At 57.4% G+C, this 25776-nt stretch overlaps 1 protein-coding gene across 1 annotated transcript in view; it reads right to left on the reverse strand.

The window, feature by feature from the left end:
• CHCHD6 (coiled-coil-helix-coiled-coil-helix domain containing 6) overlaps positions 1-25776 on the reverse strand; it is a 125824-nt gene that overhangs the window by 11757 nt on the left and 88291 nt on the right. The window contains exon 6 of the mRNA XM_079935661.1: positions 11643-11713. Within this exon, the coding sequence (XP_079791787.1) occupies positions 11643-11713 (71 nt within the window). The remainder of the gene's footprint in view (positions 1-11642; positions 11714-25776) is intronic.

Consider the following 25776-nt stretch of genomic DNA (forward strand, 5'->3'; position numbering starts at 1 on the left):
GAGTCAGCGAGGGTTTCCCGACCGGAAGAGCTGTGTGTGGTCACGGAGCACGGTCCTGGGAGGTACACGGTGGTCTAGAATACTTAGCGGCAACAGGTCACCGTGTCAGGAAAAGACAGTGTTTTTGTCTAGAGGGAGGCAGTGAGGACGCGGCAGGCTCTAGTGTGGCCGATCGGGTACCTGGCTTAAGGCAAGTGTTCTTATTCTTGTGACCTTTCTATGGGTTTGAAATTATTTCAAAATAAGGCAAAATAAGGATGGCAGTTTGAGAGGACTGAATGTATTCAAAAGGATGTATTTATCCCAAAAAAGAGCCCACAAGGTTTTCCTTTTTTTTTTTCCAGCTGGGAGTGGGAGAGGGAAAGTTTGACAAAGTGATTCTAAATTCATTTGAAAAAGCAAGTTGGAAAATGATCACCAAGGTAGAAGAACTTGCTCTGATGGATATTTAATATTTTAAATTAGTGTAGCTGCGTAATATGTTTTATACATATCTAAAACGTGCAGGCTTGGCCCCAGAAAAGAGTCCAGAAACAGGCCCAAGGACGTTAGCGCAGGATTGGGTGGAGTTTTACATCACTGATGATGGGACAGAGGGCTCCCCATTTGGGAGAGAACCAAGGTGGACCTGTACGTCACACCCACACCCAAGAAACCACAGTGGGGTCATGTGGAGCATGTCTTAGTGGGGAGTAACTCATAGCGGTACTCATCCTAAAAATAGGGGTATGGTGGGAAGGAGGGCCTTTGTGACATAGCCTAAGTCACAAACAGAAACAGTAACAACAACAAAAATGCACTGGGCCCCTATCCCCCATCAACTTCCAAAGGGCAAAACTTAAACTCAAAACAGAGTCACGACAGAAAGAAAAGGTTAATAACACTGTTACACAAAGACTTTTTAAAAAGAACTAATAAGGAAAAAGGGGCAAAGGCCATAAGTAAGTAATTCACAAAAGAAGAAATGCAAACAGCTAGTAATTTCTGGAAGGGTTTAACCTCGCTGATCCTGGAAGAAATGAGGAAGTTTAAAAAAGAAAGGTTTTGGGGCTTCCCTGGTGGTGCAGTGGTTGAGAGTCCGCCTGCCGATGCAGGGGATGCGGGTTTGTGCCCTGGTCTGGGAAGATCCCACATGCCGTGGAGTGGCTGGGCCCGTGAGCCATGGCCGCTGAGCCTGCGCGTCTGGAGCCTGTGCTCCGCAATGGGAGAGGCCACAGCAGCAAGAGGCCTGCGTACCGCAAAAAAAAAAAACAGAGGTTTTGTTTGTTTGGTTTTGGTTGTGAGATTGGCAAAGATGTTTTTTAGAAATATTGTTAAAATCCTGTGCTTGGGGAAACGGACACCGTCCAGCATCACTGTTCGGAGTGAAAATTGGTACAGGACCTCCACTGTTCTGGAGAGCCAGTAAGTAAAATGTAAACACGTAAATATACACATATAAATACACTGTGTGTGTGTGTGTGTGTGTGTGTGTGTGAGTGTGTGTGTGTGTTCTCTGACCCAACAATTCTCTCTACAAGCATTTAAATAAGTGCACGACGACAGATAAACCTATTTGTGGCAGTTATCATTACATTGGTAAAAAAAGATCAGAAAACTCCCCAGGATTCATCAGTAAGTGATCGATTACATAAATTCTGACCCTCCAGAATAACAACGTGGTATTAAAAGTGAACATGTAAATGCACATTTACCGACATGGACACAGGCCCACAGAATGCGGACGAGGGAGGTGACGTGCGTTTCCACGAGCCCACTTATGTCCAACTGTGTGTGTGCTCAGCTCAGAGTGACGTCCCCACAACTTAAGCAGGGCGAAATCTGGGCTTTTTTAACTTTTTAATACTTTTCTGCCTCGTTTGATTTTTTACAATATTCACGTCTCGTTTTTCTAAGCAGAAGACAAAACTATTTTTCATTTTGAAAAACTGTAAAGAGACATAATCGTCTGGATACTTTCATCACTGATGACCTCAAGATGCTCCAGTAAACAGCAAATCAAACCATGTGCAGACGCCACGTCCACACGTCATAGATCTGGATGGACTCTACAAGTGCACTGCAAGTTATTACGTATATCTGAACACACACACACATAATCAGAGGGGACGAAGACAGGTGGGTGTGGAGTGCAAAGCAAATGGGTACGTGCACAGAGTAGGAGCTAAATCTTTGCTGAATTAGGAGCAAATAAAGAAATGCTTCTCTCTGAAAAGTCTGAAATAGAAATCAAGGTGCTCACAGCGTCAAAGGAATGCACGCCTGTCCTGGTGGGTCTGCTACGGGACCAGCCGTAGGGCTCCGGCACCCCACCTGTCCCATCGCTGCTCAGGAATGGGAAGGATGGGACCCTTGCCTTCACAGGTGTCACGGGCACCCTCTCTCCTTGCCCCTGGCGCAGGCACCCGCCCCGCCGTGCACACGCAAGCACACACACTGAGAGACAGGCTGGTACAACAGGCTGAAACGAGCGTGAATCAGGGCAGACACTCGGCTGTAACAGCAATCAGCCGTACAAGGACAGGACGGCAGCCTGAGCTCGGCACACTTCATCTGCTACCGCCAGAGCCATCATCCTGAAGCACGTCCACTCCCATCAGTTCAGAGCTTCCCAAGCCTTCAGAAAGGGCCCAGACCCCGGCACCCATGCCCTCTCGCCTCGGGTGGACTCAGCGGACGCGGGAGGCTGGCAGGACCAGCCTGGGCAACGGGCCTCTCCTGACCACTGACGCTGTCCCCTTGGGAAGCCCGTTCACAGCACGACTCCCCATGATCCTGTCCGCAGAACGAGTGAGGTGACATCGTCCAGGTGCCTGGGCCACAGGCAGCATCCGCTGAGTGCAGGGCCTCCCTCCCGTCTGCCTCGCAAGCCCACAGGAGCTGCGGTCCCCGCTCCGGCTGGGCTCACCGTGCGAGGTGTCGTGTGTGACCCACCCTGCACAGGCCAAGCACACACACACCGCACAGGAGGGGCCCAGGCCTTCCTGACGTGGAATCTACGCGGGCTCCTGGGCCTAGCACCGGCAACTTCCTGCCACATCGGCCCCAAGCGAAAGCCGGAGCCCAGTGTCCCCACCCGACCCAGCACTGTCTGGCCCTCTCTGGAATGCATTTTCCCTCCCAAACACTTCCGTTTAATCTGTGTTAGAGATGTGCTATGCTGCACAATCACCCTTCGTAATTTTTCTTAATTCCTCAAGATGCGTTCTGCTACCTTTGAAGAAATGAACACAGCTTCCCTGCTCATTTGTACCATACGGAAAGGGTCATAAATTTTATATCCAAGACAAATGGCAAGCTTTGTATTGTAAAAACCCTATTTTTCCTGTTCTAGCTTCAACCAGACGTTTGGCCTTTGCTTAAATAGGCATTTGGACTGAGCTGCACATGGTTTTGAGCTGATACACAGAAGCTACAGCAACAAACCCTGAGAGCAAAGGCCTTTTGTCACCATGGTTCCCGCCCTACACCCTCCAGCCAGGCCCCAGACGTGGCCGCACCTTGTTTCACCGAGCGGTGTTGCCCTCCTTCTGGGATCTCAGCCGGGGCCCTGAGGACTAGTTACCCTGTAGGTCAGCGTCTGGAGGACTTGACATCGTGAGACTGGGTCAGGGCGGATGGGGCTGCCTGCCCGGGAGTGCTCATACCTGGCTCAAGATCACCTAGTGGTCAGCGTGGCACAGGCTGTGCTGGGCCTCAACGCCCGGTCCCTGGATGGAGGGAGGGGGGCTCTGAAGAGTGAGAGGCACAGAGGAAGGGGCATCACAGGGAGACCAGGGCCCCCTCTGCTTCACGCCAACACTGCCGTCCTGCCACCAGAAACCAAGATCCAGGCGGAAACAGCGCCGACGGCTGCGGCTAGCATCCTGCATCACCCAGGACACGGTGGGGGACATGCAGTCACCTGGGAACCCCGGAGCCACGTTCAAGATACACACTCTTCCCAAAACGACTCCCAGATCTGAACAGTCGTGTCCTTCAAACAAGGAACCATGTGTCATAAACACATTTTTCTCATCTAGGACCGAGGTGACCGTATTTTTTACTTTAAACCATTTTATATTTCTAACCCATATTTAGAAATTCGTACCTGCCTGAGGTAGAAGCTCGTTCACCTGACGAAGGAGACAATGTCAAAGGACAGAAAGGGGCAGCACACTCCCTCAGCGCAGCTCTGACAAAAGCAGGGCTGTGACAGTGACGCCCTAGGGGACAGTACCAGCCCTGCCGGGGCCAAGGACCCCGAGGTGACGGCTATGAGCCAATTCACCGGTCGGGCCGCCTGCAGGACAGGTGGGGAGGGAAACCGTGTGTCAGCCCAGGCGAAACTCCTGGGCAGTGGGACAATGTCCTCACGAGACGCCTGAAGGGCGGTCCATCCACCGCGGGAAATTCACAGAAGACTGGGACGGCCGGAGTCAGAGCGCCACGACCCCGCCAGGAGCGTCTCGCAGGAGCTGGGGCTCGGTCTGCCGGAAGCGTGGCATGGACGGTCAGTGCGGTCCAGCTGACCAGGCGGTGGCAGCGAGCTAGGACGGCGCTGCGGCCAGCGAGGCGCTGCCCACGGGCCCTGTGGTTTCGGGGGTGCCTCCACACGGTGGCTCACGGCCTCCCCTCATTTGTGCGTGTGTTGGGTGGGGGCAGGGGGCAACAGCGGGAGTGACGGCTTGGGGACACTTGAAAGAGTTCCTAGGAATCACGGCCCAGGGTCTGCACCCTCAGCTTCCCGGAGACTGGACTGTGGAGAAGCCTTGGCGTAGTGGCTCTCGATTCTCTGCGGTCTGACCTCACCAGGAACACGGGGCCTGTCCTGGACGATACAACCAGGATCCACTCCAGCCTGGACCCACAGCCGTGCAGTGAGGGCAAGGGAAGCCCCAGGGTGGCACGTGGCCAGCCCGGACCACAGACGCCGCTTCTCCGGAGGTGGACCCTCAGGACAGAGAGCTCCTGGGTGGGGTGGGTGGAGCCCCCGCCCCTTCAGACCCTGCAGCCTTTCCTCCAGGGGTCTGGAGGCTGCCGGGATGCTAACACGTAACCACGAACCTCTCACGGATGTGCTGGCAGAGGCTGCAGAGATCACCCTTCCTGGAGCCCCCGCCGTGGTCCTGCAGCACCTGGCACCTGGAGACGGTGCGGCGTCCCGGGAGGTCAGCAGAGCCCTGCCCTTGTCGCCGCCGAGGGACGGGAGCCCGGTCCACGGGGCCCGGATCTGAGGGGCTCTGAGACCTACACAACGACCGCTCGACTGTCCCGAGCCCTCGGCAGGGCTGCCTCTCGGGAGGACGGGCGTGCGGTGCTGACACAGATGAGCACGCGGGACCCCAAGCAGGGCTTTCTCTCGGGAGGCGCAACAGGGAGGCAACAGACTTGGAAGAATAAGCCCAAGGATGACGCCGCTCAGTGGTAGCCCCTTCACTGCCGGAAAAGGGAAGATTCCTCCACTGCAACAGCACCTAATCCCCAGAAGCTGATCTACAACGTGACACTCCAAGAAAAACGAACATGGCGCAAAGAATGGAGCCTTTCGGGACGGCGGCTTTACTGCCGAAGCGAGTCATTAACAGAGCTGGGAGGCAGGGCCGTCTCGTCTTTGTCGAGGGGAGGGATTAACAGACTGTCGTCTCTGAGCCCAGCTTCCTGAGTCACAGGTCTCTGAGCAGTAAGAAGGCACCGGGCGGAGGCCAGCCGCCCCTGGGGGCTGCGGCCACGTGGGGTGGGGTCCGCCGGGGACCTCTCGCCCCGCAGGACAGGCTCTGAGCCCACCACCTGCGGTCCTCAGGAGGCTCCCCTGCCCCTCCTGGCTGGGGGCCCCCAGACGCTGTCCCCCGTCAGGAGCCTCCCTCCTTCCTGCTGGACCCTGGCCTCCCACGTGGCGCCTAGCCTGGGGGTCTGCACGGCCCCTTCTCATCTCTCGGTTCTGCTCCGGAGCCAGGGACAGTCCCCAGAGTCTCAGCCTCCCTCCGCCCGCTGTCCTACTGTGTCCCCCTCGCAACGCGTTGCATAACTGACCGTTTGCAGGCCGGGGGCCCAGCTCATGTGCAGGGGCCTCGTGTGTCTGCCAAGAGGGAGAGTCACCGGCTGGCGGTGCCAAAGCGGGTCCCACGTGGGCTCCCCACCTCCACCTCAGCACTGGCGCCGTCTCAGCCTCTCCCAGATGCTGCCAGGCATCTTTCTAAAACACGAATCCCTTACAGGCTTTCTCACGGCTTGCCGCTGCCTGCAGGACGCATTCCAATTCTCTCACACGCACAGAAGGCCCTTCACACCTGCGACCAGGCCGCCCTTTCAGCCGCACCCCTTGACACCTGCTTCCCCCCACGCAGGTCCCTGCTTTCTCCGGCACCGCGCCCGGGCCTCTGCCCACACGGCCCTGACGGCAGAGCCGAATCAGCTGGGAAGCCCCGCGGCCTCTGCCCGGGAGGGCGTCATTCACGCGGTGGTAAAGCAATGCTCACACCGGATATACCACGCGGGTGCTCCGGTCCGGGGCCCGGGACACAAAGCGGCAAACACGGCTCCTGCCCACAGAAGCCTGAGGGCCAGTGGAGCACGGTGCGGGGACAGAAGGGGCGCCCAGCAGGGGCCTCGGCCCCAGGTCCACCCCGGCGATCCCAGAGGGCGGTGCCGCCTGGGGAGATGTGTCCGGGCGCCCTGACACGTGGCACCAGCCATGGGAGAGGGTCCAGATCACTGCCACCTAGTCCTGTCTGCAGAGAGAAGGGACGACGGAGAGCCCTACGGGGGCAGCGAGTCACATGGCAAACACACCCAGCCGCCTCTGTGGACGTGGCCCGGGCCGGGGCAGGCCACGGGGAGAGGCCCTGAAGGGGGAGCCCCCCCGCTCGAGGCCAGTCACGAGCAGATCACAAGGAGGCTCTGCCCGGAGAAACCTGGTGGCCACTGTCCGCGGGCCATGGGAGCCAGTCAGCCTGCCAGCCTGCAGTGACTTCTCTGCCGGACGTCTGTGAGTGGGCCCCGTGGCCCAGGAGGAAGGAGCAGGTCTGGGCCCCATCGGACCTGGTTCGGATCCCGCGCTACCCCTGCCGTGGGTCCTGAGCACCCGTGGGGACCACTCGGCCCTCGCAGGAGCCTGAGCAAAAGAGGCACCATCCCTGCCCCATTTCCCAGTCCAGGAAGCGAGCCCGCAAGGCGCCAGACGCGGCTTCGGCCCCTGCCACGCGCTTCACACCAGGAGACCCTGAACCACACAGGCTCCAGCACAGCCGCCGCACGTGATACCCTTAAAGAAACGGATCACCTGCACTTTGTCTTGTGAATGAATTATTCAATGGGTTTTGATTTGTCAACCTCTCAAAGAGCCAGGTACACCCGTTTAAACCACGTGTTTTGGTAAATTTCTGAACAGACAACGCTCCTTTTAACATTAGGTAAGGTAAGGAAGTCAGAGACAGAAACATCCTCTGAATTCAGGCTACGGGCTACTACAGCAGCACCTGCACTAGAGGATGTTTGAACCCGTCTCATTCAGGATTCAAGCCCACAAGCACCGTCTCCACAGACAATCACCGTTCCATCATTAGGTCCCTGACACACGCAGACGGGGAAGCTCACACACCTGAACGCCAGCCCCTCCCTCAGCTGGGCCCGCGTCAGGCAGGAGCCCGGCCCAGGTGAGGTGGGCAGCCCAGCAGCTGTGTCCTCGCGGACCAGACCTCTCTGGTCGCAGTCCCTGCAGCACGGTGGCTCGGTCCCATTGAACAGTTAATAGCTTGCGTCTTGCGGCTCCCCTGTGCTGGCCTCTTTGAGGGCCGCCCTCTGCGGGGCCAGGGGCCGTACGAGTTTCCTGCCAGGGGCGAGCCGCTGCGAGAGCAGCTCTGGACGACTCCCCCAGGAAGAGGACAGAGGTTATCGTAAACACTAGACGTGACAATAAATGCAGGATGTTCCCCGGGGTCTTAATCTCTTCCTTCAGGAAACCTGAGCAATTCCGCCTTCCGTGCTGTTGTGAGGTAGAGGGTATGTCCGTGCGCGCGTGCGTCCTGGGTTACCTGCTTCTGCCCCAACGATGGAATCCTTCCGAAGCCAGAGCCCCAGCCTGTGGTGTTGGCCTCGCCGCCCATACGCTCCTCCTAAGGCCAAGTGCTTGCTGACCCCCGAGGGTACACTGGGCCTGGCAGCCTCAGGAAAGCTCGAGAGGCCAGCGTGAAGTTGGGAGGGTCACCGTCCGTCAGCATCTAACACGGCCAATGTGACCCACGGCACTGTTTGCTGCTTGGCAAACTCTAACCCCTTCCTCCCCCAGCCACGGGGGAGTAGCTGGTGGAAGAACTACGCTCTCCTCCAGGAAAAAAAACTTAAAGTTGGACTTTAAACATCTGTGTGAAGGCTTCTAAGGACAAGACGAAGCAGGACTCGATGGCCAAGGCTGTGAGGAGAAGGGAACCTGGAGGTGAGTGTCCATTCCTGGAGCTGCCGCCCCGCCATCCCCCTGAGTTTTCGCCAATTCTTGATGTTGGGCAAACAGCTTCTGCTAAAAGGCAGAGAAGCCAGCAGGGTCTCTGGAGCTCTCTCGGGACGCCAGAGGCACAGCATGGCTGGGACTCCAGGGAGAAGGGAGGCACACTCAGGGGTCTTCCTCCTTTAAAGCATTCTTCAGATCCTTGAGCTCAGGAAGCCTCATGGCAGGAAACTCAGAACCTAAGTAAAAAGCCACTGAAGGGCAGAGCAGAATTCTCAGAAGTTTCATAGAGTTGAGGAGGCAAACATGGGGCTTTCGAGCTCGCCAAGAACAAGGAGCCCTGGACAGCCAGACCCTAGGGACAGGGGTCAGTCAAGAAGCCTGAGCTCCACCAAGACTGCAGGCAGGACCCAGTCAGCTCAGTCCATCAGGGTTTACGTGACCTGCCTTGACACTGGCCCATCCAGGAAGGCGGTGAGCACCTCTGGGGAAGCCTCTGTACCTTCTCTATAATGCCTGGCATTCAATCAAGAATTACCAGGCACACGGAGAAACAGAACCACGAGAAAAAACAGGCAACAGAAACAGACCTGCAGATGACTTCAAAATAGCTACAATTAATACGTTCAAGAATTCATAGTTCAAATGCATATATCGGGAGAGAGAGCAGGCTGGACCTGGCTACAACGTTCCGGGCTCTGGCTTCTGCCCAGTCCCCTCATCCACTCCTCCAGCAGCCCAACGTCAAGGCCCTGAACATGCTAATCGCTTCCTGCCCGGGGCCTCCGCACCTGCTGACCTTCTTTGGAGAAGCCCTCTCTCCCGCCTTGCTTGCTCTGGCCCGCGTCTCGGGTCCTGAGGAGTCAGTTTCAGTGTAGGACACCCCCACCCCATGCCCGCCCGGATCTGGGGTCTGGGTCGGGGCCTCAGACTGGGCTTCTTCACTCGCTGTCTCTCACGGCTCATCACCGTCATCAGCCATTGTTTGGGCAAATGGTTTCTGTGCAGTTAGTTTTTTGTTTTGTTTTGTTTTTTTAAATGAATTTATTTATTTACTTTTGGCTGTGTTGGGTCTTCGTTTCTGTGCGAGGGCTTTCTCTAGTTGTGGTGGGTGGGGGCCACTCTTCATCGCGGTGCGCGGGCCTCTCACTGTTGTGGCCTCTCCCGTTGCGGAGCACAGGCTCCGGACGCGCAGGCTCAGCGGCCATGGCTCACGGGCCCAGCCGCTCCGCGGCACGTGGGATCTTCCCGGACCGGGGCACGAACCTGCATCCCCTGCATCGGCAGGCGGACTCTCAACCACTGTGCCCCCAGGGAAGCCCACAACAGCTTTCTTAGTGAACTCAATCTACATACTAAATCTGTTCCACGCCATGCCATGCTAGGTGTGGTGAAGGGACGACTGAATAAACGACCACCATCGCTAACCACTGTCACGCAGGCACGGCAGCAGCCACTGACGGCCCACCGTGGACCTGGGCCCACCCCCAGGTCCACCGTCCACGGGGGTCTCACCTGCGGACAGGAAACCCAGCAGGAGGCAGGGCCGAGGTCTGAGTCCAGGTGTGTCCACAGGGGCCTCCACGGGACAGCAAAGCCGCCGAGACAAACAGTGAGGCCCAGAGGCCCCGAAGCTGTCCAAGCTGGGCTTGGCCCCCCACGTCCAGGCGCGGCTGTGGGCAGGGGAGGGAGCCACCCGACAGCAGACGAGGGGCGCCGACCCTTCAGGCACATGCTCTACAGGGAGCGCCGTCCAGGATGCCGCCGCATGTCCAGGCGCGGCTGTGGGCAGGTGAGGGAGCCGCCCGACAGCAGACGAGGGGCGCCGACCCTTCAGGCACACGCTCTACAGGGAGGGCCGTCCAGGATGCCGTGAGCAGATAGAGTCCCCCCTACACCACACACGCCATGGAACCACCGACAGCAGACGAGGGGCACCGACCCTTCAGTCACACGCTCTACAGGGAGCGTCGTCCAGGATGCCGTGAACAGACAGAGTCCCCCCTGCACCACACACGCCACCCGCCTCTGCCTTCAGAGGGCACGAGAATGAAAAAGGAGGTGACAGTCAAATCCACCCGAGTCCCCCCTCAGGATGGGGCCACATGGTGGGTGACAAAACGCGGCAGCACTGACGGCAGAGCCCTGGCAGCTCTCCAGCTCCTTCCCCTGCAGGTAGGTCGAGATCCAGGGAAAGAGGGCGGGCGCTGCCCACTTCTGGGGGTCACATTCCTGGGTGGCTGTCACCCAACCTCTCCCTGTCACCCACTGCCTGTGATTCCGGTGAGCCGGAATCTCACCTGGGAGAGGTGGGGACCCCACCGGGGCAGCGAGAACGCTCCGTCCTCGGGGTCCCAGGTCTCCGTCGCTCCCCGGGGAGTGGGAGGGTCCCGCTGCCCAGCTCCCGTCACTGCCCCAGGGCTGAACTGCAAGAGAAGATTCTCCTCCCCACACCCTCCCTTCAGTCAGCTCGACCAGGACCCGCAGCACCTCCCCGGCTTCGGGGTCCCTGCGGCGCCAGGTCTGGACGGGATGTGCCCCCTCCGGGCGCCCCCACGGCTTTCAGCAGCGGCCTCTCACCCCTGGTCCCCCAAACCTCCATACGCCGTCACCTCGAGGTGGCAGAGCCAAGCTGGTCCCCCCTGCACTGGGCCTGGGGGGGGAGGGGCAGGCACGGGGGCCCCAGCTGATTGACAAAGGTCGACGGGTCCCCAGGGACACCTGCACACAAGGGACCGGCTCTCCCTTCCCCACGGGGCCCCTGCAGACCTTCCTGGACCTGCATCCGAAGCAACAGGCGCGTCTGCAGCGGACAGGCTGCCGCACCCCTGTTCCTGACGCTCGGCTCCCAGGCCCCCAGCGCAGGAGCAGGACAGGCGGACAGAACACTGGTGCTCAGCCCTGTGCCGCCCGACCCTGTCCTTGCGGAGGCAAGACAGCCCCCGGACCGAGTGTCACGCAGAGGCTCTAGGCTCAGGGCCAGGCCACTCCGGAACCCGCCCAGGGGCGGGGGCGCCAGCAGCACCCCTTCTTGACTCCCTCAGGGGCCTGGGCGCAGCGCCCAGCCCAGCTCACAGGACACGCAGGACCTGGTCCTGGAGTGGCTGGCTCCGCCCCGACCCCCGGCGCGGGGATCTGAGCCCCTCGAGAAGCTTGCGATCAGCCTCGGGGCAGGGAGATTTTACAGATGCAGACGAGTTCAGGGGGAGGAAGCTCTTACTTGATCGCACCCTCCATCTTCGAGGCTGCCTTGTGGAACTGCTGTGAAGACTGTCTGTACGTCTCGACATTCTGCAACGAGAAAATGGACCCGACGGGTTACCAGACGGAAGCTTCTCTCCGGCCGCAACCCCACCCACAGCTGTGCTGAGTCCACACATGCCGACTTCCTGACCAGGATCGCAGGGAGGGCCCAGCTCCTCATGGACCAGCCGCGGCCGCCAGGACACATGGAGCCCCTGGCTCAGGGGTCACACCCCCGCCACGAGCGAGGCCCGGCCCGCCTGCCCCACCGTGTAAATAAAGTTTTATGGGCACACGGCCATGCCCACGATTTGTGACCGCACGGCTGTGGCTGCTCCTGGGCTACGACAGTGTCCACAGAGGCAGCGAGGCCCACACAGCCTAAGACACTCACTATCTTAAAGAAGAAGTTTGCCGTTCCTTCGTCTGGTCCAACCCCATCTTTACGTGGACTCTGCTGCCCAGAGATGTGAAGCAACTTGCCCGAAGCCACACAGCAGGCAGCGGTGCCGGGACAACAGCCCAGGACCCACGCACTCACCAGCACTGCCAGGCAGTCCCAGAGGCACGTGCTGCCCTCCTTCCGAGGGCACCCCGTGTGTGCTCAGGGCCGGCAGTGTGGGGACGGCAGCAGGACAGAGCTGGGCTGGAGCCTGGGGCCACCGCAGCATCCTTCCGGTCAGTCACGCCACTTCTTTGTGCCCCAAGGCGAGTGGCTTCAGGCCACCCAGGCCCAGCACCCCGCATGCCACGTCTCCAGAGGAGACCAACGTAAACACAGCTGCCCCCCAACACCAGCTCCTGGCCAAGCCCCGTGAGGCTCACGGGTGGACCCAACATCTCCAAGGACGCAGGCTCGAGGACGAAACCACCCAGAGGAAGCCCGACACGGGGCTGGCGTCGGACGCCCCAGCAAGATGCCCTGTGGAGCTGCTGGGCCCACACAAGCCTGGGGTAGCCCCTTCCCACCACAGATGGGCAAACGCAGCTTCAGGGCTCCCGCGGGGGCCGGTCAGTCAGGCCCTGCAAGCAGCCAGTGAGGCAGGTGAAGGGACCCGCGGAAGTGGAGACCCCACGGCCTGTCGGCCTCCAAGCCCGGCTCTCCCACTCCACCTCCACTGAGTACACAGGGAGCCTGGCCCAAAAGGAACAAACCAGTCGGACCAGAACAGGTGACAGGTGCCCAGATCAGAGCCGTGCGGGGCAAGCGCCGTACCCCATGGGCCCCATCATCCACCTGCACGGAAGGTAACCACGGCAGGCGCGGGGAGCACGTCCCCGAAGCACCTGCAGGGCATCGAAGGCGGAGTCTGTACCCGGGTTGGGGGGGCAGAACCAGGCCAGCAGCCCTATCCTGGTACCACGGCCTCTGGGAAGGGCCAGCTGGGAGGGACGCGGAAGGGTGTTCCGAGGCGCAGCTCAGCCCACGAAGGGCAGGGGTTCTGCTCTGGGCTGTGCTGGGGCGAGCCCGCTGCCGGGCTGCCACCCCCAGCTGCAGACTGAGGCCACCCCGCCGCTCCCTGGCATGTTCCCCACCCCTGAACCAGGGAGACAGCCGAGGCCCCTCTGATGGTCAATGGGAGCTGCGAACACCCAGCGCACAACAGGCATGAAATAAATGGGGGCTCTCCGCACCCAGCCCGGCTGCCCCCCTCCACAGGGACGTGCTGACGCCCAGCCGTCCAGCCCTGACGATCCAGCCAAGAGATTCCAACTCCACCTCAACCAGTGGATGGTCAACCAACACTGACCCTGGGGAGGGAGTAAGGACACAGGTGAATCAGGCCCGGCCCTCTCCGCTGAGCAGACGCTCTCCTGGGATGGCCATGTTTTAACGCTCTCTGCACGCGGCGTCTGCTCTTTGGGTCACTTCCTCCCTCGAACCCTGTCTCCTAGCCGTCAGGCGGGCAGCCCTCCCCGCGGGGCGCCGAGAGGGGCGGGCTCAAGGGACGAGCGTACCACCCACACGCCACCACTGCCTCTTCTGAAGTCAGAGCCCCCAGCCACGCTGCCCGTCCCCTCCCGCAGACAGCCTCGCGGCTGAGGCCTGCCCTCCTGGGAGAGCAGCCGAGCGGTCCCTTCCCGGGGAGAACCCGCAGCCCAGGTGGGACCCTGCACCTCCACGCACCGCCCGGCTGGGGAGACCTGCGTCAGTGGCTGCACTGACTGCGACCTCAGCCTGAACCTGTGGTCGGTGAGGCTAGTCGCAGGAAGTGCCCGCGGGCCAAGAAGTGGTGGTAACCCCAGCGCGGCTTCCTCTACAGCCTCAGGATGACTCAGAGGACAGCCCCCGCTGCGCCCTCTGCGCCTCTAACCAGCCTGAGCAGGTCAGGCACCGCCAGCGACCCCCTGCCCCCAATGCCCCCCGCACGCGCCCACCCGGCTTCCTGGGGCCCTTGGAAGCCGTGCACTCTGAGGCCTCAGCCAGTGAGAGCAGGGCCCTCGCAGACTCCACCAAGGGGCTTCTGGAAGGACCGGGGGCCCCCCACCAAGACCCTGCTGAGCGCTGAAGGTCCCACGGCAGCCCGGCCGCAGGCAATGGGGCCGAGCAAGGCTCCACTCTTCAGGGTGTGAGGAGTCGTGGGGCGGCCGCGTGGACGACACAGTGACCCCCGCAGCCCCGCTGCCCCCTGCTCCCCCCAACCGGTGATCTCTCCTCCCCTAGATTCAGACCCCACGATTTCAGGGCCCCTCCTCCCCCTCCAGCTGCTGCGAGCGAGTCTGAAACCAGAAGACCCGATCTCGATTAATTAAGCCTGCCATTAAAAATTAAATAACGTGAGCGAGAAGGTGTGAGCCTTATCTCAACAGGCTTCAAGAGTCCCCGTGTTTCTTCAATTACTTCCCAGCAGTTTTCATATTTCATACTGTCTGATTTCTCCAAGGGCCTGGATTCTGGAGATCAAAAGAGAGGGCAGGGGGAGGAGGGAGGCTGGGGACCGAGGCGGGCTGTCCGTCCCCACCGCAGCCAGGACGGGGGGGCCCCTAAGGCAGAGCTCGGTCTGCCGGCCCGGAGGGGAGCCCCAGGAACGGTGAGAGGCCGCCGGGCCATGAGGGTGGGTGCAGGCCGCGGCGGGGCGTCTGGCTCCCTGGCTTCTGTGTGAAATAAAGACGGTCCCAGAGCGTCCTCCATACAGCGTTGTGGGAATTGCTACAAAATGCCGCTGAAATGGCACATAAAAAACGCTTAGAGCTGGTGGGGTCTGGCACAGAGGAAACAAAAAATGTCTTAAAAGCTTAACACCCAAATGCGCGTCAGCCAAGGGAAAGAGAGGCGAGCTCCACCACGGGAGGGGTTCTCAGCCCCTTTGCCTGACCTAGCCCCAGAGCCGCCGGCGGTGCCAGCACAGAGCGGCCCCACCAGGAGCGGCTGAAAAAGGGGGGCAGGCGCAGATGCGCTAGGGCACATCAAAAGCGTGAGCAGGACGCGGCGTCTGTCTGGTCAATGGAAGTCTCTGAGCTGCCGCTCCGTGGACGCAGCCCCACCGGGAGCTCGCAGACCGGGCGGGGACGAAGAGCAGGCTGGGGGCCAGGCCCAGAGAGGCCGCAGGGGCCACGTGAGGATCGAGAGCTTGGACCCCTCCCCCAAGTGAGAGCACCTTAGCAAACACTTCGGGAATGTGTGAGAGAGACAGTCACTGGTTGTGCTCTGCGGCCGTGAGCACTGAACCATCAACCGGGGACCCAGGGCCCACGGGGTTCAAGTGGACCCCCATGCCAGGCGCTGTGGCTGGGACCAGTCACCAGACTGGCCCTTCACACCCAGAGCTATGCTTCCGGTAGGAATGTCTATCCCTCTGCCGGGTGCAGACAGATGGTCAGAGGCAGACGATCCCGCCCAGGGGCCAGAACCTCGAGGGAAAGAGGCAGGCCCCAGAGCCGACCCATCAGCTTCCCGTACGCGCATGCCTCCGGCAAGGGATCCAACGTACCGAGGGCCACGCAGACTGGGCTCAGAGCAGACACGCGGTTGTGCCTAGAGGCACCTGAAGGCCCAGAGCCGGGAGAGTTCCAGCAAAATCCGTGCAGCTGTCGGAGCCGGGGCCGGGGCTCAAGGAAGCACCAGAATCTGCAGGGAGCAGAGTGAGGATGGGAGACCCCAGACCCTGCGGCTCTTCAACACGTCCAGGCAGTCATCAGGGGTACAGAACGCTCACCAGCCTAGTTACCAAAGGCTCTCCAAGCCCACGGGAACGCAAGGGCACGTGGAGAATTGTAAGAAGTCCACACAGTCAACATAAAGCTTTGAAAGCTGCTGGGCGTGCAGTCGGTGACACAGTAGGTGAAGGGACAGAAATTCCGTTTCGTTGAGGGACTGAACAGCTGGCTCTTTGTGAAGCCGGTTCAGCATCTTTGCCCCTCCCGCGCGTTGGTGCCGGCCCCCTCCCCAGTCGCCAGACCCCACCCCGACCCCACTCCTCCCTCGCTCTGCTCCTTCCCCCGACCCCCTGGCGCTGCCCTTTCAGCCAGTGTTATTGCTAAAAATGACCCAGTGAAGCTGGCCGGCTATGCCCTACTCTGCTGAGTGGAGAAGACACCCCTTTCCAGACTTGCTCCGGCACTCACCCAGCATGGGTAAGGGCCAATCCTGCCCCCACTGCCTGCCCTCAGGGATGTCCACTGAGATCCTTTCAACCCCGGGGTCCCTCCCCTCCACCGTTTCCTCATTCCCAGGCACACCGTCCAAACTCATCCAAGGCCACCTTCCCCAGGGCCACACCCAGGGCTTCCCACCCTCCAGGAGAGCCTTACCTGGGATCCCAACTGCAACCTGACAGCCCCACCTAGGGTCCTCAAGCATCCAGGACAGTCCCGCCTGTGATCCCCCCTCTACCCCACCCTCCCCCCGGAAGGCCCCACGTGGCACACCTGCCCTCTAACCCCACTGACCACGCCTTTACCCTTCACCCCTCCCACACCCTCCTGTCCTCACTTCCGCTCCCTCCCTGGTCCCCTGCTTTGCCCTCCCTGGGCCCTGCTTCCAGCCCCTCCCATCACACCCTGCGACCCTCAGCTCTCACCCAGGTACCTCTGCACCCGGTCACACTCCAGGCCTGGCTGATCCAACCCACCTGCCGTGTCCGCCCCTAGGCCCAGGAGACCCCACAACGAACTTAGGCTCCAACCTCAGGTGAACCTTCCCCACAGCCTGTAATTCTTGAAATTCCAGGACAGCTGCCCCCACCAGGCCTGTTTCCCAGCCTGAGTTCCTGCCGTGGGCAGATGGCCACTTCTCGACCCCAGAGACGTCGGAGGCTGCAGCCGGGCACAAACAGGAGTCTTTCCCCAGGGCCAGGGTGCCTCTGCCTTCGCCCACCCCCGCCAGGCCCCGGGTCCCTCGGGCAGCGATGGGCCATCTCTGGGGCTCCGAGGAGGCAGTGACCAGCAGGCCATGGTTCCTCTGTTTCTTCCTCTCATTTATGAGTGCCTACTGTTTACAGCAGTAAACGAGAGAGGTGCAGCCCTGGCCTTCGCAGAGCTAGCCGCCAGGTTCCGGCAAAACAACAATCCTACTCAGGAACCAGTGCCAAAAAGACACGGCAGGGTAGGGGTAAGGCACAGCCAGGAAGGCCATGCTGCGGACAGCGTGGGTGGATACCTGAAGGACATGAAGAGGGAAACGAGGTTCGGGGGAGGCTTAGGCTGGGACCACCGCGGCGCGCTCTTGGAAAAGCAGGGGAGTGTGGCTGGAAGTCGGTCAGCTGATGGCTGGACCGGGGCCCGGCCACCTCACACAGGGCCTGCTTCAGGGCTGGCAGGAAGCCGGGGGCTGGACAGGGGACAATGCGGTCTGATCTCCATTCTGGAGGGACCACTGACTGTGCCCTCAGAGTCGGGGGGTCAGGACCGGGGTCAGCTCCTGGGGGGGGCGGGGGAGGGGGGGCTGCGGAGAGTGCAGAGGAAGGGGCCAGGCGGGCAGCACAGCCCTCACAAGGCAGCCAGCCAGGCCTTGTGCGCTGGTTAGCTGGTGTTTACTCTTCCAGACACACGTTTGGCTACTTGAATATCTAAAGAGTGTGAAAACAAAATACAGAGCACAATAGAAAATAGAAAGGAATTTTAAAAATGAAGGGACATGAATTTTAACTCCACCTTTGTGGCTTACTGGTAACCCGATCCCGAGCAAAGGGCCCCAGAGTCAAGGTCTCAGGACCGCCCCCCGCGGGCGGTGACTCAGGCCACAGGGGTGTTGACCAGGCGCCCCGGGAGGCAGGCTCCACACGCACAGGTCCTCAGCACTGAGACTCGGCCCTGGGGCCAGAGGGCGCTCCCGGAGGAAGCTACAGGCTGGACGCCCCGCTTCCCAGAACCTCGTCCCCCACCCCCGCCCCCGAAAGCTGAAAGCCTCCCCGCCCTCTGGCCAGTCGGGCGTGCGGCCCACGAGGCCCGGCCCATCTGGGGACCCGCGGCGGCAGCACCGCCGGCTCGTCCGGCACGGGCGGACCGCTCCAGGCCTCACCGGCGCCACGGAGCACGAGCTCCCGGGGGACCTGAGTGCCTGGGACACCTGGGGGGCGCAGGTGCACGGAAGCAGGGCCCCCACGGGCACCACAGCCGTTTCCTAAAATCCCTCCGCGGCTCCCGCTGTCCTCACCCGTCCCCGAGGCCTCGCACCCGCGGCAGCTCGCTGTGGCCCTCAACCCTGGAGCCACGGGGCCGCCTGAGCCCAGCCCGTAGGCTGCTGGGTGGTCTGGGATGGGGCCCCAGCGTCGGTGTTTAAGGAAGATCCGGGGGTTCCCTGGGCACCCAAGGTGGGAAACGCTGCTCCAGGTCCCGGAAACCCTGAGGTTACGCCTGCTTTGTCACTGACCAGCCTGTGCCTCCGCCTGTGGCCCCTGCTCCACAAAGAGCTGGGAAATCTTTTATTTCAAAATTAGAAACTACAGCGGGACACTAAAACGTGGTCCTTTGTATTAAGTGTCCTAGCTGCTTGATATTTTGTGGTTTGAGAAGTTTTCAAAGAAAATCAAAGGAGGAAAGAGGGCTGAGAAAAAGGAAGAGGAAAAGGGGAAGTCTGGCGACCTTCGCGCCCCCGTCTCACGGGCCCCCTTGGCTCCCAAAGTAATTGGAAACACGTTCGGCCCCGTTGTCAATCCTGAGGAAACGCCAGACCTTTTGCTTCTCCTAAACACAGGCGACTTTTCTTCATGGTTGTCACCTCCTCTGATTCCAACTTCTAATTTTAGAACAGTTTCAAAATGTTGGTAGACAGCAGGCTTTGCGGGGATAATATAGCTCAATGTATATGAGGTACAAATTACCTAAGTTAAAAATAATTCTCTCCTTTATTGCAAAAATGACTAACTCAACTCAAGTACCGTAAAGGTTCTTGCTAAGTGCTTACTAAAGGTTCTAAGAGACTCTGGGAAAAGAGTTCTTTTCTTTTTGACTTCACCTACAGGAGAGGGAATTCGCCTGTGACGAGCCCCTACTGCACGCCAGTCCCCAAGTGCTGTTACACAGTTCACGTTGTTTGTTCTGCAGGCAGAGTCTGAGGCTGGGAGCTGGACCCAGCAGGCGTGTCTGCCCAGAGCCTCCTCCATGGAAGGATTAGTCCAGGCGCTTGACACAAAGAGACGAACAGATGCAAATGAGGGTTTTGGTCCTTCTACAGAACGAATACCTTGATGAGCTGAGACATGAACGAACACACACCTGAACCACCGGTATGTGTTTGCTCTCCGGGCTGTGCAAATGCAGACAGGAAATGTCACAGCACCGAAGAAATCCACACAGGTTCTCACGGAAGCCTAAAGTCTGGGGGCTGCAAAAGGGTATTTTCTAAAAGGTCCTATTCTCATACCCGCAAATAGAGCCCAACAGCTTATGGGCTGTAGAGACAGCTCGTAAGCACGAGCTCCTAAATGAAACAGGCTTGGAGTCGGGTGGTGCTGGGCTGTGCTCGGAGGAGTGGGAGAAGACCAAGAATAAACGAATAAAAACACCAGAAATAAGTAAGGTGCATTTAAAAAGATCGTCCTCTGGCCTGAGCCGCACGTGGCAGCCGCCCTCGGGGGTCAGGGGGCCATCTGCACGAGGAGGGACAGAGGCCAGCACAGCTACTGGGGACATTTGCTGCTGCGTGGGAGGGAGTGACACCCCCTCACAACCACCGGGGGAGACAATTCCTGACGTGTCACCCTCGGGGGCAGCAGTCAGTGCTGAAGGAACGGGAGCTGTCGTGACCACTATTATTACCAACAAGTGATCTGTTGAGGAAATTAACCTACCAGCTTCTGAAACCACGGATCGGGAGCAAGGGGGGGTCAGTGTTCACGGCAGCGGGACCCCAAGGCTGCAGGACCCCAAGGCGGCAGCAGCTGATGGGGGGGGCTCCAGGACCTGGACCCCCAGGCACTCTGTTCTCCCAGGGAGCTGAGTCCACCGGCCACAGCCCTGGGGGCCGGCAGCTCCCGGCAGAGCTCCGGGCGCAGAAGGTAGAACGGCCCCAGGCCAGCGGCTGGCAGGCGGCAGGGGCGGCTCTTGTCCCCCCACCAACCCCAAGCCTCGGGCTGGGGTGGCCAAGCCAGGTCACGTCCCTTCCCGCCACCCGCAGGCACCGTGGGGGGAGCAGGGGGGCATGGAGCCCAGGGCAGGCCCCACTGCCCTCCTTCTCTGCTCTGACTCAGCACTGATGCCCGGACTCTGGGGCCATGCCCAGGGCCCTTCGGTCCAGCCTGATGCCCTCTGCTTCCCCCAGGACCGCCCTTCTGGAAGATGCCACGCAGCCACTCCTCCCCGCCTGCTGATCCCGCCCAGGCCGCTCTGCTGAAAGGGTGAAGTTTTGCACCTGAAGGAACCTCGACCCTCCTGCAAAGAGCAGCCCTGCAGCTGCCTTTTCTTCCCCTTCTTCCTTTAACATCCTCCTGTTTCCTTCCATCCTCCTGGAAACCTTACTTCTGCTGCTCAGGGGGAGAGTGTGGCACAGGCTTCTTCCAGCGCTGCGTTCAAATCTCGCACCTTGGAGAAGAGTGTGACAGTCACCAGGTGCGTATCACCCGGACTCACCGCTCGCTGGGGCTCTGCCCATCCACCCACTCACACGCTCTTTCTGGCTGAAGCCACTTGACTTATCGACATTTTAGTCATCATGACCTTTTGCCCCTGAACACTTCAGCTGCATCTCCCAAGAGCAAATTAACTCTGATACTCTGAGTAAACACTAAACAACTACCACAGTCAGGACCCTTCACATCAACAGGATAATTTTCTAATACATAATCTGTATCTGACTGTTTCCAACTGCCCCAGGAAACGCCCCCAATCCGGGACGCAGGCGAGGGTCACAGGTCGTGCCTGGCCGACATGGCCCTGCCCGCCCTTCAGTCTAACCTGCTCCCACCCTCGCTTGGCCTTTCAGGACATTGATGTGTTTCACGAAGCCAGGACAGTTGTTTCAGAGAATGTCCCTCAGTTCGAACACTTGTTTTGTCATGATTAGATTCAGGTTAAAATTCCTGGCGGAGAGACGGCAGAGGTGAGGCAGCCGTGCAGCCGTGTCCCCCATCGACACGTCAGTGTATGAGGTCACGGGACACTCCTCCTCTGACCCTGGTTACTTTGTGGCTGCTTCAGAGTGACATCACGTGGCTTTGGACGTGGGAACGTGAACACCCGGCACACTGGCGCCTCGCTCTCTGGGAGGAAGCCTGGAACGGCCCACCCGGAAGGGACACATAAATGATTCGGCCAACAGTCCAGCGAAGCCCCAGCACGGCCACATCAACTGCCAGGGGTGGGGGGAGAAGGGTCCAGATGGTTCCAGCCCCCAGCCACCATATGGCCCCGGCAAGGCCCCTGACTTCAGGAAACAGAGCCGAGCTGTTCCCGTGTCCTGTCTGAGCCCCCGACGCTCAGAGCCCGTGACCCTAACCAACGGCTGCTTGATGCCTCTGAGTTTCGAGGTGATTTGCTATGTAGGAACGTAGACCTGCGACCACACCCCTTCCCTCGACAACAAACACGTGACCTGAAGAGTGATGCTGTAGGAGCATGGTTACCCTGCTTCCCAACAGTCATGGTTTTCGCTGAATTGATTATTATTACAACAGTGGCAAATGGGTGACTGTCTATCGTTCTCTCCACATTTATTAGTTGTTGTTCCTTCGTAAAGACAGTTTTCCTCTCCTTTCCTCCTTTTGATCCTGTATGTTTTTATGTCAGTTTGGACTTAGATTCTCTTTTTAAAATCCAACGTGTTATCATCCATTTCTGTCATCATTATTGTGTCGCGCAGACAAGGTGTCCGAACTCGGCTCGTGGGACCTCTTTCAGGCCGTCTCCTGGGTCCCGTATAGACGCACATATACCCTCACCATGTTCTGAACACTCCTCACTTTTTCACAAGATAAGATGTTAGCCACCCCAGTAGGTACGCAGCGACGTCTAACTGCAGGTCTAATTTGCATATCCAATAGCTAATGATGGTGAATGTCTTCTCATGTGCTTATTTGCCATCTGCATATCCCCTTGGTGGATTTTTCTAATTGGATTGTTGGTTTTTACTTATTTATGTTTTGCTGGTGCATTGTGACAGTATTTTCTATGTTCTAGACACCAGTCCTTTGCTTGGTGTGTGGTTTGTAGATATTTCTTTCCCCGTCTGTAGCTCCCCTTTTCATCTTCCTCACAGGGCCTTCCACAGAACGAAAGTCTTTAATTTTGACGAGGTCCATTGTAACGTTTTTTCCTTTTATGGATCCTGCTTTTGGTGCTTTTAATCTCAGTACCAGATGTTGTTAGTGCATAGCAATCTGTAATGCAGTTGGTTTTCGTGTGCGGGTCTTGTGTCTGGTGACCTTGCTAAAAGCCTGTATTAGTCCTAGGGTTTCCTTTTCTTTTTTCTTGGATTCCTTAGGTCATCTATGCAGATGATCGTATCCTATGCAAACAGGGACGGTTTTATTTCTTCCTTTCTAATCCACAGCCTTTAATTTCTCTTTCTTCTCTTACTGCAGAGGCTAGTGTCTCACTGGTGGCGTAACTCTAACCCTACTTTAAGTGAAAGTGGTGACAGCCACCTTGTTGCCATGGTGGGGCGGGGGGCGTTCAGAATCTCATCCGTATCTCTGGTGTCGGCGGTTCTGGTACATGCTCTTTAACAAGTTAAGGTAGTTCCCTTCTATTCCTGTTTTTCCAAGAGTGTTTATCATGAATGGGAGGAGATTTCTGTCAAATACTTCTCTGTATCAATTAGTATGATCATATGTTTTTTCCCTTAGCATGTTGATATAACAGATTTCATTGATTTTCAGACACTGACCCAGCCTTGCACACCCAGAATAAACCCCACTTTGCATAACATGGTGTATACACACATACTGTGTAATTCTTTTCATACGTTGCTGGATTTGGTTTGCAAATATTTTGTTGAGGATTTTTGTGTCTAACTTCACGAGAGACATTGTAGTTTTCTCTTGTCTTTGGTTTGGTAACACTGCTTGTCTGACAAAGTACTGAATAATACTGGCCTCATAAAATGAGTTGGGAAGTTTCCCCTGAGCTTCCATTTTCTAGAAGAGATTGCGTAAAATTGGTTTTAATTCTTTTTGAACTGTTTGGTAGAAATCTCCAGAGGTGCCGTTTGGGCCTCGAGATTTCTTCTCCTGGAGTCTTAAAGTCATGAAGTCCATTTCTTCCGTGGTTACAGGACTTTTCTGTTTATCGGCTGAGTTTTAGCAGTTTGTGGCTGTCGAAGAGCTGTGGAATTTATGAGCATAAAGTGGTGTCACTTCATTCCCCCCCAGTGGCCATGGACTCTGGGGGGGTCCAGCCTGCTTCACTGTGACGGGGGTGACCTGGTCTTCTCTACATCTTTGTCAGTCTTGCTGGAGGTTTATCAATTTTATCCAATTGTTCCGAGAACCAGCATTTTGTTTCATTAATTCTCTTCAGTGTTTTCCTATTATGATTATATTTTCTGTTCTTATCTTTTATTATTTCCTTCCTTCTGCTTGCTTTAGGTTTATTTTGCTGTTCTTTTTCTAATTTCTTGAGCTTTTAATTTGAAACTTTTCCTCTTTTCTAATTTAGGGATTCACTGGTATAAATTTCCCATTCAACCCTGCTTAAGCTATATCCTATATATTTTGATATGTGGTTTCCATTCTTTCAAATTTGTTAAGGTTAGTTTTAGGGCCCAGGATATAGACTCTCTTGGTCCCACAGGTGCTTAAAAAATATATGCATTTTCCTATTGTTGGAGTATCCTTTATATGTCAGTTAGATCCTGCTGGTTGGTTGTGTCATTTAGACCCTTTATATCCTCGACAACCTTCTGTCTAGCACTTCTATCAGTTGCTGAGAAAAGGGGATATTGAGGTCCCCAAACTATTATTTCAGGTTTGTGTGTTTCTTTCTGCCCTGTCAGTTTTGGCTTCACATGTTTTAGGCCTCTCTTCTTCGGTGCACACACACTTAGGATTACTATGCCTTCCTGGTAGACTGATGCTTTTATCATCATATAACACCCTTCTTTGTGTCTAGTAATTGCCTTTGCTCTGAAGTACTTTATCTGATATTAATGACCACGCCTATGTTTTTCTGGATCGATGTTTACATGACACATTTCTTTTTTCCTTTTTTTTTTTTGCGGTACGCGGGCCTCTCACCGCTGTGGCCTCTCCCGTTGCGGAGCACAGGCTCCGGACGCGCAGGCTCAGCGGCCATGGCTCACGGGCCCAGCCGCTCCGCGGCATGTGGGATCCTCCCGGACCGGGGCACGAACCCGTGTCCCCTGCGTCGGCAGGCGGACTCCCAACCGCTGCGCCACCAGGGCAGCCCGGCACATCTGTTTTTCACCCTTTTACTTTCCATCTATGTCACCGTATTTGAATTCTCTTATAGGCGGCAGAGGTGTGTGTGTGTGTGTGTGTGTGTGTGTGTGTGGCAACCTCGGCCTTTTCACTGGTATATTTAGACCATTTACCTTTAAGGTGATTACTGACAGTTAGAGCTTAAGTCTTCCATCTTGTTACATGTTTTCTGTTTGTTCCCTCTGTTCCTCCTCCATTTCTCTTTTCTTGTCTTCCTGTCAGTTAAACATTTCATCGGATTCCATGTTGATTTATTAATAGTGTGTCTGAGTCACTGCTTCACCTAACTTTCTCAGTGGCTGCACTGAGCATTACAATATATACATGTGATGTACAACCTGCTGCTGCTGACGCTCTACCGCTCAGGGTCAAGTCTGCAAGCCTCACTTCCACTTAGGCTCCTCCAGCCTCTCCACTTTTTAAAGTCTACTTTGAGCATTTTTTGCACATGCATTTGCCTCACATCATACGATGTTATATTTTTTGTTTCAACAATCAAATATGATTTTAAAAATTCATGTGAAGAAGGATAATCTGTTGTATTTATCTGCATTTTTATTTCTCCTTTGTTCTTTCTTTCTTGTTCATATTCCCAAATTATTTCTTTTATCATTTCCTTCTGTTTGAATAACTTGCTTTGCCATTCCTTACGGGTACACTGGGCAGCCACAAATTCTCTTAGCTCTCTGTAATCCGAGAACGTCTTCATTTCCTCTTCGTTCCTAAAGGATAGTTTTGCTGGGTGTAGAATTCATGGTTAACAGAGTTTTTCTTTCAGGACTCAGGAAATACGCCACTTCCTCTGGCCTCCGTGCTTTTAGATGAGATTCCACCATCGATAAAATCGGCATCACCGCGTGCGTAACGCTGGTTTTCTCTGACGGCTTTCCAGTTTTGTCTTCAGTTTTCAGAAGTTTCATGATTGTGAGTCTAAGTGTGGCTTTACCTCTGGGAGTTGCTCAGCAACTGGATTCAGAGCCTTTACCGCACTATCGTGTCCACTTGGTTCCTCCAAGGCACTGGGGCTCCTGCTGACCCTGCGGGGTTGCCTGCGGAGCAGGAAGTGCTTCCCCAGGCTGTGCTCCCCCGCCAGCCATTTGTTGGGGAGGGGTCGCCCTGCCACTGTCAGGCATCTCTTGCCTACAGGACCCAAGGAGCACTGCCCCAGCCACTTGTGGGCAGGAAATCTCCTGCCGGCCGGCAGCTCACCAATGATCTGGGTGGGAGCCAGGACCCTCTGGTCCACAGGACAAAGTGTTCTCCCCAGGCCAGTGCTCCCTGGCTGCCCCCAGCCCT

The sequence above is a fragment of the Stenella coeruleoalba genome (assembly GCF_951394435.1).
Source record: "Stenella coeruleoalba genome assembly, chromosome: 10".
In the NCBI taxonomy this organism is placed as follows: Eukaryota; Metazoa; Chordata; class Mammalia; order Artiodactyla; family Delphinidae; genus Stenella; species Stenella coeruleoalba.